This window comes from Dermacentor andersoni, chromosome 10 (genome assembly GCF_023375885.2).
Source record: "Dermacentor andersoni chromosome 10, qqDerAnde1_hic_scaffold, whole genome shotgun sequence".
In the NCBI taxonomy this organism is placed as follows: Eukaryota; Metazoa; Arthropoda; class Arachnida; order Ixodida; family Ixodidae; genus Dermacentor; species Dermacentor andersoni.
This window is the reverse complement of record NC_092823.1, coordinates 80,315,220-80,331,678: the sequence shown is the minus strand read 5'-3', so window position 1 is coordinate 80,331,678 and position 16,459 is coordinate 80,315,220. Positions and strand designations below refer to the sequence as shown.

Sequence of the window (16,459 nt, the reverse complement as noted above, 5' to 3'; positions counted from 1 at the left end):
TCTCAAAAGCCCGCAGAACTAGCAGCGGAAGCTACGCAGCTTTTGAGAAGCTGTGGGCGTACGCAAGAGACCGTGCGCGCTCCTGCGCGCAGCCCATGCGCACTGTCGCCTCCGCGGGTTTCCTGCGCGCGCAGATCTGCTGCGAGCGCCCAACTAAAACTGTCTAATAACATATGGGGACATTGCGTTTCATATATTTTTTTTTGAAGTGATTCCTACCGACAGTTGAATGGGTGGAAAATTCGCGCAGCATTTCCTCTACTTGTTTGAGTACAGTCTGTCGTTGTCATTTTCAAACATGGTGCGGGCTGTGACAGACTGCTCGAGTGCTTTCTTTCGGTTTTTCTTTGTTGCTTTCTTTATAAATATTTAATTATGAGAAAAACGCTCTCATGTTATAGGAGGAAAATGTTAGTTGACTCAGTTTACGCCCGGGAAGACTGTTGGTTGTTCTGCGAATTCCACTGGCGAAGTTGGTAAGGTGGACTTCGAGGGGATGAACGTATTGCTGACTGCCCTATATTAGGCGTTGAGACTGTTAAAGTCCGTAACATTGAGTGAAATTGCTTCTTTTTCGCGCTGAGCGTGCCCGTTAGCCCATCCGCCTGTCAGCCCACGCAACGATTGTGTGACGTTTGCGAAAGCCATTAAAAGGTTCTGCGAAAAAGGTCCTATGTGATTAGAACAGACTCTCCATTTTCGTACTATGTCATGGCGGCATTTTGCAATGTAAAGTAGGTGTGGCGCAGTCTGTCTTGAGAGTTTTACTTGTTGAATGTTGAGACCCGTGCGAAGGTTATGAGCCACGTTTCTGGCCGTCTGACGAAGCAGGAGTTGCTACACGGATGCCTTGCTACACGGTTAAAATCACAATCCTTGATGCTGACTAAAGGAGTAGCCATCGCTCTTGACTTTGGAGAAAACTCAGTTGTTCTTTGAGGCAGTCGTCCGCACTCCCATAGCATACCTTGTAGCCTACGCCTAACACAGTGGTCTTACACAGTGGCGTTATCCTAATGATTTTAGCTTGCAAAGTACGTCGGCTACGAAATGAAGGAGCCCTTCCACACGACGCCACGTTGTAGTCACTGTCCAGAATAGAACTGCCGAGTGCGCGGACCAAGAATTTAAATGTATGTTTTGCCAAAATTACTAGAATTAAACGAAACAACATTAACAACAAAACGATAGCGGAAATCACAATTGTCGTGGTTTGAATCTGAGCTGTGGGCAAGTGCACCAGCTTTCATGCAGGACCGCGACGGCTTGGGCTAGTCGGTACATACTCTACAGCTGAACAACGCGAAAAGACGAGGGAAAAGAAGGGGGAACACACACTGTCGTTGAATGATGACTGAATTCTTTGTTAAGAAGCAACTTGCATATACCTATAGAAAACAAGAACACATCATTGGGCATGACTACAAGAGTGAGACACCGATTACGTTTTCCCAGAATTACGTACTGCGGTCGTTAACATAAGTTCTGCCTCAGCCAGGGCCACAAATTGAGTGCTCACGCAAGACGCATCATTCGCTGCGATAACGGCAACCTGAAAAATTTGATGTGCACGAGCCTTAATGTAGCGTTTTGCGGATCGCGCACCATGAGAAGTCAGGCCCCTTAGTACGGCACACATGACACGCACTATAGTGTAAGACCAGGTTGCTGCCCGTACCTCAGCTGAGACTACACGCATGCTCTCTTAAACGATTGTTTAACCAACGACCAGTCTGCGCGATGTAGGAGTGTCCACAAGGAATAGGCACTTCGTACACCACCCCGGTTTCACACTTGACAAATGGTGTGGCATGCTTCTCTCTAGGGACTGTTTGTTGAGGTTTGTCGTAGTTGTCCTGTCGACAAAGTCGACCTAGCTTATTAGGCGCCGGCAAGACAGCACCAAAGTCTACATGCCGGGCGACTCTTTTTATGCTGTCAGAAAAGCCATAAGTGTAAGGTATGATAGCGTACCTGCTTCTGTCGCTGTCTGGCTGCCTCACCGGAGACAGTTTTCCGCACTTCTCGAGGAGTTTTCTGCGAAGCCACTAAGGAAAGAATACGGGTATCCGGCACTGAGCAGCCTCTCCACTTGGGAACAGAACCCAGTGGGCACCTGGTATGCAAGTCATAGGAATTCAAGGGCTATCGTAGATTCCAGCCTGATCGCTGATGAGCGCGTAGGTTCAGGAAAGTACGTTATCATTCCTGTAGAGTCGCCAATCAGATAAGGCAGCGCTCTTTGACTATTCCATCGGGGACAACATCTTGGAATTTTTTTAGAAATCTAGGGGCGTTCAGCTCCAAGCGGCAATTTGGTCATAGTGATTGGACGATGAAAAATGGCGAGGAAAAAACGTGAATTATGTACCTGTGTCAGTAATGACCAGTTGGCTTGATTTGTTAAATGTAACCAATTCGCTTTGGCCATTAGAATTGCCTCGCACATATGAGAAAGGCTATAAGAAGTATGTAGTCAGTTTGCCCTAAACCGTTCAATACATTACTCTTATGAACAGCTTCTATTCTTTATTTTGATTTTTCAGTCAGCCCTGATCACAGGAAACCTATTCTATCTCTTCATCTGGACTGCATTTGATGTGAGTAATCACACATATTCTAGTAAGGAAAGCTAAGCAAAAACCCATGTAAAACCATTCATGTCATACGGGGAACTTCTCCACGTTGGACTGTCTACTTGGGCCCTGAATTCGCTGTTTAGAAATTCAACATATTTTAGCAAATGCATCTCAAAACGGCTTGTCCCTCCTTCTTGCATTCCTTCGTTTTGTCTATTGCACTTCACCGTGGTGAAATATGGGTCACCGAATAGGCGTAAAGTTATGTTCTTGAAGTTTCATTTGGCGTTAACTGCAATTGTAAGAAGCATCCTATCTCCGTAAATAAAGCACGCAATGGCTTCCGTAGGTAAGCGCGATTCCGATGTAATCAGTGACCACGGTGTTTATGTAAGCTGAATTTATTAGCTTGTGCGCGTGGGCAAATTCCAATCCCTAAGAAAACTGTTCTACTCCAGAAAAAAAAAAAAACCCGAAGTGAGGTCAAAAGCCACACGGCACAAAGCGCTAGTGTAGTAATGTGGTGTTTATCCTGATAAAAATTTCTCTCTCTCTCTTTCTCTCTCTCTCTCGCTCTGTGCGTACGGGCGTGCGTGTGTGTGCATGTTGTCGCGTATGTATATGTAATATGTGTACTGCGTCTCTCTCTGTGTGTATGTGTGACTTTTATGTGTGTGCGTGTATGATCTGTGTCCGTGTTTATGCCCCCTTTCTGCATACGTTTGTTTTGTATATGTGGGCCTACCTGCATGCGTGATTGTGTATCTATGTGTATTTCCGCGTTTATATGTGAGTGATGTGTCTGTATGTGAGAGAAGTGTGAGTGCTTATGGGTGTACACCAGGCGGCAAAAGCCTACGGACCACGGGATCTCCAAAAAACGTGCAATTCCTCAGAAACTTGTAGCAGTAGCGAGTAAAAACTGCACACAACAATGTTATTAGCATATTGTAGTCGAGGCTCTAAATGCAAATACCAGACTGCGCTGTGAGGCTGCGGAGTTTTTCTCGGATTTCATGGTCCGTAATATTTTGTCGCCGGGTGTAGGACTGTGATACGTGCATGTCGCGGAAGCGCGCTGCTTGTGTGCGTGTGTTTATGTGTGCGTTGGTAAGGTTGCGTTAATGTCTGTGGTCAGGTTCATCTTTTCGTGCGTGCATGGTGTTAGTATGCGTCTGTGTGCAGTGTGTGGTGCTCGCCGGTGTTTATGTGTGATGCGCCAATGTGTGAGCACTTAACATGCTGTGCGGACACCTGACCTAGCGATTTCTGCAGTATCCTAGCCTTCAGGACAGATTAATTAATCCATATTTAGCACGTCCTGAACCTGAACAGTGATTCATGGGAAATGCATCTGGGGGACGGGGGCCGAAGCGCTCAATAATAGTTTGGAACACCTGCGATTACCTAACGTGTACGGAGAGCGTGCAACGCGAAAGTATTTGGCCATTGCGGCCCCGACGGTATGCGGCCACCAGCGGTCTGAGGTCATCCACTGGAAGCGCCGGCGCAGCAATTGTTCTTCGGGCGGAAGTTGCATTACGGGACATCGATTGGGCACGGCGAAAGCGCACACGCTGATTTCCTCGTGCTATTTAGAGGGGTTTCTTAGTGTTTCTTTCTTCTGTGCGTTGCGCGTTGTCGTTGAATATTACTGACTTCCGTAATAAACAAGAAAAATATCTTGCTCGGTGCCTTCTAGGTGCTCTGTGGTACGCTGATCACGTAATTTATTCGGCCAAGGCCGGCATCTGTTCTAACTTGGTCGGATTGATCGTTTACAATGCAGCGACAAGCTCGATTTCTATGCAAAAATGAACTCGTCAGATATTTTTTTGACAGCTTGAATGGGTTAAAGATAATTCATTGTTCCTCACTTATCAGTAAGTTGAGAGTATGTCTAGGACTGTCAACGTTCAGGGGGCGACAGGGCTACCTTTCGCATAGTCGGAAACGAGTTTGACTATTTTTTTTATTCATCGTCAGCTCAGATAATCACCCTTAACTCGTTCAGTGAGCCTTAACTACTCTGTAACACAAACAGAAAATAAAATTCCGTTAACTTAGCACTAAAAAATATAAACTGGCTTCCCAATGCACTCCGTATCTTCTGGCGTTTTCTTTGGTATTTGTTGTTGTCTTCGTGTGTCTCCCTGGCTATAAACACAAACTTACAGCAAGGCTCATCTCCTGTGTTGTGCATTGGCGGAATTCAAAAGCGGCACAACAACGCAGTGTGGTATACGCTTTTCTTAAGTTACAGGTGAGCGCTGACACCGAAAGCTTTCCATTGTGCGGTCGACGAAAGTTCATATAGCTGCTACGGAGATTTAGCCATCAAAGATACCAGGTACTACATGCAAGGACTATGCTTACACCATAAACTTATGCAGATAATGGCGAAAACATTTATTGATACTTAGAGAACACTGACTGAACCGAACGACGCGATACATGTGCGGGCGCGTTTTTATTCCAGCGTAAGTAAACAAAAATAGGAGAATGCCTAATCACCCTTTGTGAGTTGTGAATGCGAATGTATTAAGACGTAAGCCCTAAGTGGCTCATGAGTGTCCGGGCGCAATGCGTGGTGGACGCATGAAAGCGGTGATCACCGGCGAGGGGAGCAAGGAGATGAGGTGCCATGCCAATAGCGCTGTGCGAGTAGGCGTGTGGGAGAGCGCGGACATGCGCGCGGGGGTGCGTGCATATCGGCGACAAAACTTGCAGCCAAATGACTGTGATATCATCCCATGCTTGCGTCCACGGCAGCGTCCGTTCGCAGAACAGCTCGGAGAACAGCTGTAGAGATATTCATAGACAGGCTTTCGCCTATCGTAGTTTAGCTCAGCAAAGTCCCCATAGATTTTTAATGTCCTTTTCAACACCGCTGAGCTGTCCCTCGGTTTATGAACTCCTCGGGTGCCAGGGAGCGCGTTGACGTGCTTGGCCAACGCGCCTTAGATAGCATGAGGCCACAGCACTTCCATTGGTGACGTCATGCTACCTTTCCCTATTGTCATAGAATCTAATGGAGACGCTTCCGAGTAAGCTGCGGTGATTCTGATGTCGCCGCTTTTGTCCTACGGGACTTGGCTATGGTAGTTTCGGTCCAAGTAGCACGATGTAAGGCGCAATGCACAGGCCTGATATTGGGGACGTGCTGGCTTAGTCCACTGCGTAAGACACTCGGCTTCTGAGTGTGGGTTTGTGGATACAAAACTCACCACAGCCAACGTGACACTTCTCACATTTATTGAGTTCTTTGAGCATTCGTTTGCTTAAAGCGACCACCGACGAGACGTAACAAGATGCCATTCGGCTCACGCAACACCTCGAACGCCAGAGCCACAGCCAATGGGAATATTTTGGCCGCTGTGCCCCGTCGAGCCGCGCAGGTGATGTGCCACCGCAGCCAATGGGAATATAAGCACCGTTTTGCTGCTGCAGACGCCGGCATCTTGGCTCAATTAGCCATTTGATGATTTCGTATCCAAAAAGTACATTACAACATTCTCAGAAATGGCGAATATTTCACAACATCTCCTATGATGATCAAACCAACTAAAGGCCGGAGGTTCCCGAGACATGCTGCGGTGACAGCCGCATAACTGGCTGCATTAGTCGGTTCTATCTCCCGAGCATACTTATCTTTTTTTTACATGTGTACTCGCGATTTAAAATTTGCCCCCGGGTTTCGTGAACCGCTGAGTATCTGTAAAATGTCTGTATCTGTAAATGTTTTTTTATGGTTCTCATAGTACTTGATCACCATCTCGTTCTAATTGGCGCTGAGCAACAGCGAATACTTCCCTACACGTATAAAACCTAGAAATCTAAACAATAAAAAAACTAGCGATCACGCGCAAAAGTACCATAACGAACTGAAATTTCGCGGTGTTACGTTTTCACTATTATGTACATTGTGATTGTTGTGCAAGAACAGGCCAACGCACTATAACGTTCTGAAGTTGCAGTGACGGTCAAGAATACAGTAGGAAAGCTGTGAATAGCGAAACTAACTTTTATTTGGTGAACTTTTGCCCATAAGAACACGTGTCAATGAAACCACAACGTAAGCGGCGTACACAGTCGTAGATCCTAGGAACTTTGATCAGTGGGTGAATAGCATCGACTTTTATACATGAGCCATCGAAGCTTCCAGAGAAATCGCTGGTGCCCCCGCGTCTTCCAGAAGGTATACACAATTCGCGTCGCAAATACACACAAGTCAGATTACGCAATGTTCGCTGACAAGAGACACCGGATCAAACCATCGGTAACATTCCAGAAACTCCCTAAACATGCTGACGCGTCCCACGCTGGGCCATAAGGTTTGTTAGACGATGAAACGCGGTCACAGTGAAACATAACCAAGTACACGTGTCAATACTCGATGTGTCGGAACATCTCCAACCGTCTGACACTTATATCACGGAATGCCTACACGCGACGCAGGAATGTAACAGCACTGCCAGTGTACAAAAGATCTTAATTGTACACACCTTGGCTCTTTTGTAGAATGTCATGCTCGTTCGTTTTTTTTTCGTTTTTTTTCCGGCTGCTAACCTTAGAAAGACGCATCTTCCAGGCATTAGCACATACAGCGACTTGTACTATTTCTTCACAAGTGCGTCTTACTGACATATTCCCGACACACTTATGCACCTACTAAAGCAACAAATACCATTCCTTCAAGAAATATCTAGCTTTATGCGTATAATGGACTTATATTGCCGCGATTTCACTGCGTTCCTCCCGGAGATTTAGCACATCTGCTCAGTCGGTTGCTGAACTTGTAGAATGGGCTGATCCCGGAAATAGTGTCATACTAAATTGGGCCCATCACCAAACATTTCTATTGAAGGCTTGTCCTGTCTCGGAGAGTTGAATAAAATTTGGTTCATCGCGTAAAGCTGGGTGAACTGTGGATAAGGTGTTTTGGAAATGGGGACAATTCCTGCGACAATGTAAAAATAAATGGGATAGATCCCGAAACGTGTAATAAAATCTCAGCCGATTCCGGAGAGTGTCATGCGAATTCGGCTGATCTTGTGGGATGCTTAATAAAATTTGAGCAGCACCTATTAAACTACGCCAATCACTGATAGGGTGTGATAAGAAGTGTGCCGATCCTGGGGATGATGTAATGAAAACTGAGCAATTCCCAGTGATGATACAATGAAAGTTGTTGCAATCTGGAAGCCGGTTTAATAATAGCTGGACCTATTGGAGAGGCAATGTAATAGTAAACTCTGCAGGTTCTAGATTTGTAAGGGAAATTGCACTAATCCTGGATACAGCATAATAATAAACTGGGCCGATCCCAAGGCCCAGCTAAAAAAAAAATATCTCCACGATCCCGGCAAGTGTCATAAAAATGTTGGCTCACGGCAACTCTTTCACGAAAACTTAGCATAACCCAGTTCTAATTCGCGGATAAGGTGTAATGAAAATTAGACGTATCCAGGAGACGTATAACAGGGTCAGTCCCAAAGCTTTCCAGCAAGTGCGTTGGCGGCAGTATTATGAAAGGTAGGGCTATCCCGGAAGCTCTGTAATATTGAACTGGGCAGGTTGCGGTGCTTGAATGAAATCTATGGCGATCCCAGAGAAAGTGTAATAGTACACTGGGCAGATCATAGAAATGTGCAATGAAAATTACGTTTATCTAAGAGATAGTGTGAGAGTAAAGTGCGCAGATTGCAAGGAAGGTGTAAATAAAACTGCGTCGAACTGAGGATATATGTGAAACGATTACGCCTTTTCGAGAGGCAGTGCAACGGTAAACTGGGCATACGGCAGAAGAGGTGTAATGAAAGCTGGACCCATTGCAGAGGCCGTAAATTGGGTTGATGGTTGGAAAAATGCAATACAATTTAGGCTTGTCTTAGACGTAGTGCAATAGCAAATCGGGCCCATCGCTGAGGAAGGATGTGTTGAAAACACGGGCGATTCAGGAGATAGTCTACTAGTAAGTTAAGCTCATCGCTAGGATGGTGTAATATTAGCTAGGTCTGTCTGACAGACAGTGTAACAGTAAAATCGATGGATTGCAGTGAAGGCTTTCTGAAAACTGTGTCTACCCGGTGAGGGCATATCGGAAATTGGGCCGATGCAGAGGGAGGTGGTATTCACGCTGGGCCCATCCGGGACTTGGTGTAATGCAAACTGCACCGATCTTCGGCAAAGTCTAATCAAAACTATACATATTCCTGATACAATGTAAGCTGCCGCGTTTACGGTAAAGCTGTATCTAAATTTTGGCTGATCCCGATGATGCAAAATTGTTCGAAGCCAGAGAGAATGTAATAGCACACAAGGCACACCCGGATGTGTAGTGAAAACTAGGCCAAACCTAGGGAATATTTCTTGAACGCTTTGCTGTTCTTGGAGATAGTGCAACTGTAAAGTGCGCTTTACTCAGCGAAAGACACCCCAAGCAGATGTGCCCAACCACAAATCCTAGGCAGGAAAGCACGGAAAGGTTTGCATTATCAAGTGATTTGCGCTCTTGATGGTTTACATTGTCAGGCAGTAGTGACGGTGAATAATACAATGGTAGAACTGTGAGTGACAAAAATAAATTTTATTGGGTGAACTTATGGCCAAGAAAATAAGTTACACCCGAAAGCACAGCAGTAGCGTCCAACACGGTCGGGGATCATCGAAGTCTGGTCAGCGGATTAAGCGCGTCGGCTTTTCGAAGGTTCCATAGTAATCGCTGATTCCCGCGTCTTCCAGCCCGTTCTACACATTTCGCGTCGCACATACATCTACTCAGATTACATAAGGTCGGGTGACACAGGGGGGGCAACGGTTAAAACTATCTATATATTCGACAAACTTCCGACAAATTGAGGCCCACCCTGCGCTGCTCGATAGCATTTGTTATGCTGTGAAAGGTTGACACCCGATAAAATTAAACAAGTACACATATCAAAATTGCTGGTTTGAAAATGAATATTTACGGTCAATTTGTTTTCCGGCTGATTAATTCCCAACGAAACAACTCCAGCAGCCAGCACACCGTTAAGGGTAATAAAGTTTGTAGTAGGTTCTCAGTGTGAGCTAGTAGGCACACACCCTTGTTCAGAAAACTTCGCGAAGGTTATTCTCGAAAGCTTCTCTTTAATATTGCTCCAATCCCGGTAAACACATGATGAAAATGAGGCCGATCACGGAAAAGATGCAATAAATATTTGGCAGATTTCGATGATAAGGTGGTGAAAACAGATGTGACCTCAGAGAAGGTATAGTGAAAACTGGGCTGATGCTGGTACTGTTCTAGCGATAACTGGCGAAATCCCAGAGAACCTGAGGGAAAACGTTGTCCAATCTCAGAAAAGTCGTATAAAAACTCGGCTAATTTTGGTGACGGTGCAATGAGAACTGACCCTGTGCAAGAGGGAGGGTTATGAAGTGCTGATCCCGATGATTGTGTGAGAAGTTAGGCCGATCCCGGGCACCTATTAATGAAAACTGGGTCGATTCCGTTTGTGGTGCCACGAAAACTAGGACCATCTTGCCCAATGCGAATGAAAAAATGTGGAGGATACCTAAACTTCACTTTTAAGGTTGGAACGCGATACCGTGCATGCGAAGATCAGCGACTGCTTCTCACGCTTCCCGGCAACTGCAGCTTATGTGACCGTAATATTTCCCGGAAAACGCTGGCGACAGACGCTATGCACGAAGGTGATCTTTCTGGTAGAAACGTGGCCTCTTGCGTGGGCCGCTATGCGGTGGAGGCGAGTGCCATCTGGAGGCGTTGCAAGGAACCGGGTGCATCGCTTTATGGAAGTTAGAAACACTTCAAAAGGGGTTTGTTATTGAGTTTCCGCGTAAGAGAATTGTGTTTTCTCGTGTATTGAAAACAATCCGACGCTACCATGTATGTAAGTCGTGCTTCAGGTTTTCTGTGACCCATTTTACTTTGAGAAATTCAAATATTCAAGTAACTTCGTTGCGCTTCACTAAGGCCTGCGTGGTTGGCTATGCGCGTTTCGGATTAATTGTTGCCGCAACGACGGTGCCGGAGGCTTATGCTGGATTTTTGGCTACACGGAGACCTCAAAGCTATCGCGTTAAAACTGACATGATAGTTTACCTCAAAACCGCAGGCATACCGAAACAAAGCCACAGATTCGACTCGAAAGCGCAATTATTATTATTATGAGATAAGCTATACGAAGTTAGATTAGTTGCTTTATCAGCTGCATAAGCTGCTGCAAACATACGCTTATAGCTAAATTGCCGAGCATGTTGCCACACGCGCACAAGGAAACATCAACACAGCTCGCCCGATTACTGCTGACACTCGTTGTCGGAACGCTTGCGAGAGGAAGTGAGGCAGCCGCAGTGAGCGCATTGCCCTTCGTGCTGCGACTCGGCCCAACGAGAACTAAGCGTCGAGAATACAGCACACGCAAAGCCATCAGCCGTCAGCCTCGTCTTTTCTGTACGCACCACAGATCGCTTTTAGGATAGCGCCCACGCGGCCACGCACAGCCCTGCCCTATGCAGCCGCCTCCGGAGTACAGCATCCCCCTTTCCCCTCTCTGCTGCATTGCGCGCGATGGAGGGCGGTGCGCTTCCTCCGTTGCGCGTGCGAGATAGAGCCACCATTCCACGGCGCTCGTCCTCGACTGCTTTTGCTAGTACATAGAGCAAATAAAGCGCTGCCTCCATGTTATCGTACGTAGAATTTATGCGGAACATTACGGGGGCCAGCGATGACCATAACAATGGAAATTTGCCTCGAGTGTCCACATAATTGTTTTCTCAATAATAATAATACAGGAAAGCACGAGTCCCGCTACTAACTGCTCGTTTATGTATCGATAGGCTGCTTGTGAATAATCATTTGCTAGTACAGCTCGTCCTTGCCTGCTTTTCGCGTGTATGACTGCAATTCGCTCTAACATACCACAGTCAGAGTACAAGGACATCGATCCCAACAGTCAGTCTTCATAAAAAAGCTGGACTCATCCGGCAACGGTTTCCTCAAAACCGAGTCTATCCCTGCAATGGTGGTATTCAACAGGAGAGGTGCGGGGTCATAGATCTCACGCAGGTCGCGTGTCGAGGTATCGTAGAGTTACGTGCGCCTTACCTCGATGCTAATTGAACGAAACATCAGTGATCGTAGAATATTATGCAGAGAGCATCTCGCACGTAGTTTTAAGTAAACTAGCATTACTACCACGATAGCTTTTTGTATACCATACTTATAACCTATGAAGAACGCTTCACTTAGCTTAGTTTTCAGCAATTGTGTGAAACATGCTGTTCTTTGAAAGCGAGCCTTTATTTCCGAACGCGGCTGCTGGGCGATGATCCTGTCTTATCGATCAGTGGTTCTTACTTTTTAAAAAATGGATTACGTGGCTGATGATAGCATTGAAACCACAGAGCAGCGACTTTTGGGCCAGTTGGTTAGGCATAGCAGATCACGGTCAAGCGGGCACAAACGAGGATAAAGTGAGGAATAGACAAGACAAGCACTTACCACGATTCAATGCATGGATTCGTTCTGAAATTCCTCTTCCAGCTTCACTGTTGTCTGCATATCGCGAAACACGTCGAACTAGCGACAATTGTTCCTGGGCACTCAACTTTCGCTCCACGGCGAACTTGGGTGCAAGAGTGAGGATGTGCTCTACATTTTCCGGTAGATTAACTTGCCCGATAGTCTTCACTTCACACTTGGACGTATGGGGCCGCTTAGGTAGGCTGTCCCAAAGGTTCCTCAGCATTTGCTGCCGAACAAGTTCTGTACTGCGAGCAACTACAGCGAACTAGAACCGTAGATAATGAATACCACCGGATATGGCTTCTAGGTATCAAGAAGCCCCGTGTAGAGAAGATCCCTATCCGGTGGTATTCGTGGTAGTAAGAGCCGATATTTGAGCGAGTTAGTGCTGGAAATAAATAGCGCAACTTCTACTTAGACCGTAGGCAATCAACGCCCACTCAGCGATTGCGTTTTTTTTACGTTCTACGTGAAAATTTAGCTCTTTATTTCCATATGTAACAAAGAATAATCGCAATAACGTTACTTAAGCGTAATGATGATTATTGAGGCTGAAAAAGATTGTGTGGCTAACTGAAAATGTTAGGGTAAATAATTATCCTAAGGTAGAGTATAATGGGACAATAATAATTAAAGGGACACTAAAGCGAAACAATAAATCAGTTTAGACTAATGAAGCATTCTTTGAGAACCCTGCAGGCAGTCATTTAAAAAAAATAGTTTGATTATTCGATAAGAAAATGAAGGTCCAAGTATCAGTATTTCAATTTCGCGCCGAAATCCCAGCGCCGGTACGTCAGCGTGACGTCTGGGATTCCAAAATATGTTTTCGCATTTGGGCCGCGTTGGCTGAATAAAGGTTCCCGAAACTTGCCATGTTTAATATTTGGTTCCTTTAGAACACTATGTAGTCAGTCTGTACCGCTATATGTAATTAGAATGCCCTGGAATGTGCCATCAAAATCCAAGACGTCACAGCCCCCAAGTGTGGGAACTTAAGTAGGCGTCGCCACCCATATTTTGTTCTTGCGCTTTTTCTGGCTTACCAAACGTCTTATCGTTGTAAGAGTGATGTTTTTGGTGTCGTAGAACGGTAATTTACTGATGCAGAAGAAATCATTTTTCACTTTAGTGTCCCTTTAAGCCTTTAAAATGCAGAACCTAATTGACTATGTGAAATAACAATTAATCAATGATCATCAAAATTATATATGTTGAATTAAGATCAAGTACGATTACATAACATATGCCCAATGAAAATACGGGGAATGCGGGAGATGGAAATTTCCGACGAACAAAACGAGAACAGGGTTAAAGCAGGAGCCAATGCTTCGACAACTGCACAAGTGATCTTGAAGAAGACAAGTCCACTTGTCGAAACGTTGTCTCCTGCTTTCACCTTGTTCTCGTTTTGCTTAGTGCCTATGCCCAATGAAGAATTACAAGGGTAATAATGATAGTACTGTTAATTAGGATACGTTAAGCCTTATTATGTTATTTGAAATTACATTACCTAAGCCTATCCAAGGTTAATACGGGTAACACTAATAGCCGCATGAGTCCAAGATGAGGGGCTGGAAAGAATGTTTCTGCGCTATGTGACGATACCACTTTGGCGTTTCTGCAGTAACATTTTTCTTCTATTTTCTGCAGGCCTTCGTCATATACAGACTGCAAATATACGCCGCCACTTTGTAAGCGCGGTAACCTCAACAAGCCTTGCTCAAGAGGGACATGCTGTCAGCGCTGCTCCATCTCCTACTTCTACCAAAGACCACAAATTAGCATTTTACACACAAAAAATTCAAGACGATGTGGTGTCATTGATACGTTTGGCTGGGTACTGAGACGGGTGTATTTTCTTTCCTTCCTGCCATTTTTTTCAATAAACGCTGCGATCGTGTGCGGGGTTCGCAAACTGTGTTACTTTGTTTGCACGAAAGAAGACATAAACTTTAAAGGGAAATTTTGGACTGTATTGGAAATATTTCTTCTTTTTCTTTCCCGGCGTTAACTATCTCTCACGATACCAGCAGTCATAAATTTCACCAGACCTGAAACCCACAGATCATTCGCCAGTTCAGTAGCACCCTTGAACCGTCTGAACGAGTTTCAGTCTGTTTTGACCGAATCGCGTTTAAATTGGATATATTGGCACGCACTCTAAGCCAGTCTGTACCTAGCTTAACCCGGAATATCCCGAAGAATATACTCTTCATTGCAGGCTTGTGCTCGCTTCCTTACGTGCGCTTTAGTGTGGATTCGTTACTGCTTACTAAGCAGCATTAACAGCGAAAACATTTGCCCGCTTCATAGGTCCGTTTCACTCCACGATGAAAACACTAAACCCAAAAGGGGCCCTGAAACGCTATTCTTCCAAGTCCGGAGACGGATTCCAAATTAATAGACAGTGTTGCAGAAATACTTTACAAATGGAAGTGCTTCATAGCGTTGAGTAGATGCAAAATTATTCACAATCCAAAGATAGTCATTGAGGCTCGTCCAGGTGATACTGCTTTTCCTACGGCGGCTTGCATTGGGAACGATACGCACGGCGGAGTGGTGTACACAACCGTTCACCCACTGAACGTCACCGTGTGTGTGATCCAGGTCATTTTTTTTTATTTTGATGCGAAAGCGTCACATGGCACATTAAGCGAGAAATCCGGCGGTGTCTGTAGTTGCGAAACTTTTAATATGCTGCGATGCCACTCAGTGGCGCTGGCTCACGCTTCTTGACTCGGGCCGCGACAGAGCGGACCGGCCGAAAGGAACTGCTGCTGCAGGGGTAATTCGTGAAGGGAGAGGGCATACCCTTGACGTCACGTCACCCTCCCACTCCCTCTCGGAAGCCTGTGTCATCCCAGCGTTCCTTATCGGCGTAAGTTCTCGTCTGCGTTCTCACTGCGCTTCGAGAATGGCAAATCAAAACATGCGAAACGTTTGAATACGCTCGCTTCGCCGCGAGGAGTTCATAACCCGGAAGAGTGCTCAGCGGCGTCCGATTAGACATTAGTGCTTTCGCATTCGCCACTCATCAGAAGCGCTTAGGTGTCCTCGGATTCATTTACGTTCTCGTAGACACCACTACCGATTTATTTTTCCTTATGACGCGCCGAACTCCCAAAGTATTCCACAACTTACGGTTTAGCTCACGGCGTCTCCTCAGGTAAATAATCCCTTTTCCTACCTTTAGCGGGAAAGATAAGTACGTGCGGCTGTATTTTCACGCAACAAATGGAATCAGTAGCACATTTCATTTCGCACTCATTAGTACATCAACTGCACTATTTCCGAGGGCCCAACAGAACGTCGTATTTAAATTCGCTCGCGTCATTCTGTCGCCAGCGCTAGAATTGGCATAAAGGCGTGCGTATAGCCAGGAGTAAACCGAACGCGCACCGCGCGCAGCGCAGTTACGGTACGCCCGAGAACATTCTACGCTGTATGACGTAGCGTCTGTTGCAGCCGTCCTGATCAATGGCTCTCGGCGTGATTCGGCGCGGCTGCCACGGGTACAGAAAGTTTCCTTTGTCACGCCAGAGCCACTAGACCAGAGTGCGTCGTGCGTTGGTTGGGGCGTCAGGGGTCAGGTTGGCCTTTGGCCAAGAGTTCAGGTGCACAAAACACACGAAAGTGCTGGGTGATCACAACGGGTGATCGATGACACAATGGGTGATCAATGCGCGGCGGCACGCCCCGTTTTACGCGTGTAAGCATACAAGGAGCAAATGTTTGGCGATCGTTATTTCATCCGCCGGACGTATCTGGCTTGGCCAGATGCTGCCTGGCACGCTACATGTGCCGGGATAAATCGGCGGCGTAAGTGATCGATGCTCCACTCCGTACTCACGTTGATAGGATTCATAAGCTTACGAGTTTCAGCCATGATTAGTAACGCACCTCGAAGGTACGATACGGGAAGCAAGCACGTTCCAGTGAACATGCTTGTTCCAGTGAAGCATTCCAGGCTGGAAAGACGAGCGTCAAGTGAGCCAGCTATGGAAGACGACGACGACGAACGGGGAAGCAGTTGCACGAGCGCGTACACGCGGTAGCGCCGAAGGGGCGCCGACGAGCCAGCTGTGAGAGAAGACGACGTTCGAGCTATTACTGATGCTGACAGTTCTTTCCTGCACGCGAACACGATAATGGGGAAACTAGCCCTTAACAGCTTCGCTGTAAAAGAATGCTATTTCAACATTTGAAATATCGCATTGTACAGATGGACAGTATCTTGCCCATATGTCCTTCCTTCAGATTTGTTGACAGCTCGAACGCAACTAGTATTTCAGATAAAGTTTACTAAATGTGCACGCTTGGAAAACTAGCCGCACCACCTGTT

General features: G+C 46.1%; 1 protein-coding gene across 3 annotated transcripts in view; it reads left to right on the top strand.

The window, feature by feature from the left end:
• Positions 1-14,013, top strand: part of LOC129380698 (uncharacterized) — a 190,074-nt gene extending 176,061 nt beyond the window's left edge. For 2 of the 3 annotated variants that reach the window (XM_055062465.2, XM_055062464.2), the window contains 2 exons: positions 2,547-2,600; positions 13,768-14,013. In XM_055062465.2, coding sequence (XP_054918440.1) covers positions 2,547-2,600; positions 13,768-13,812 — 99 coding nt within the window. In that variant the 3' untranslated portion in view covers positions 13,813-14,013. The remainder of the gene's footprint in view (positions 1-2,546; positions 2,601-13,767) is intronic. The other variant, XM_055062466.2, reaches the window with a different exon arrangement.
• Positions 14,014-16,459: the final 2,446 nt, after the last annotated feature.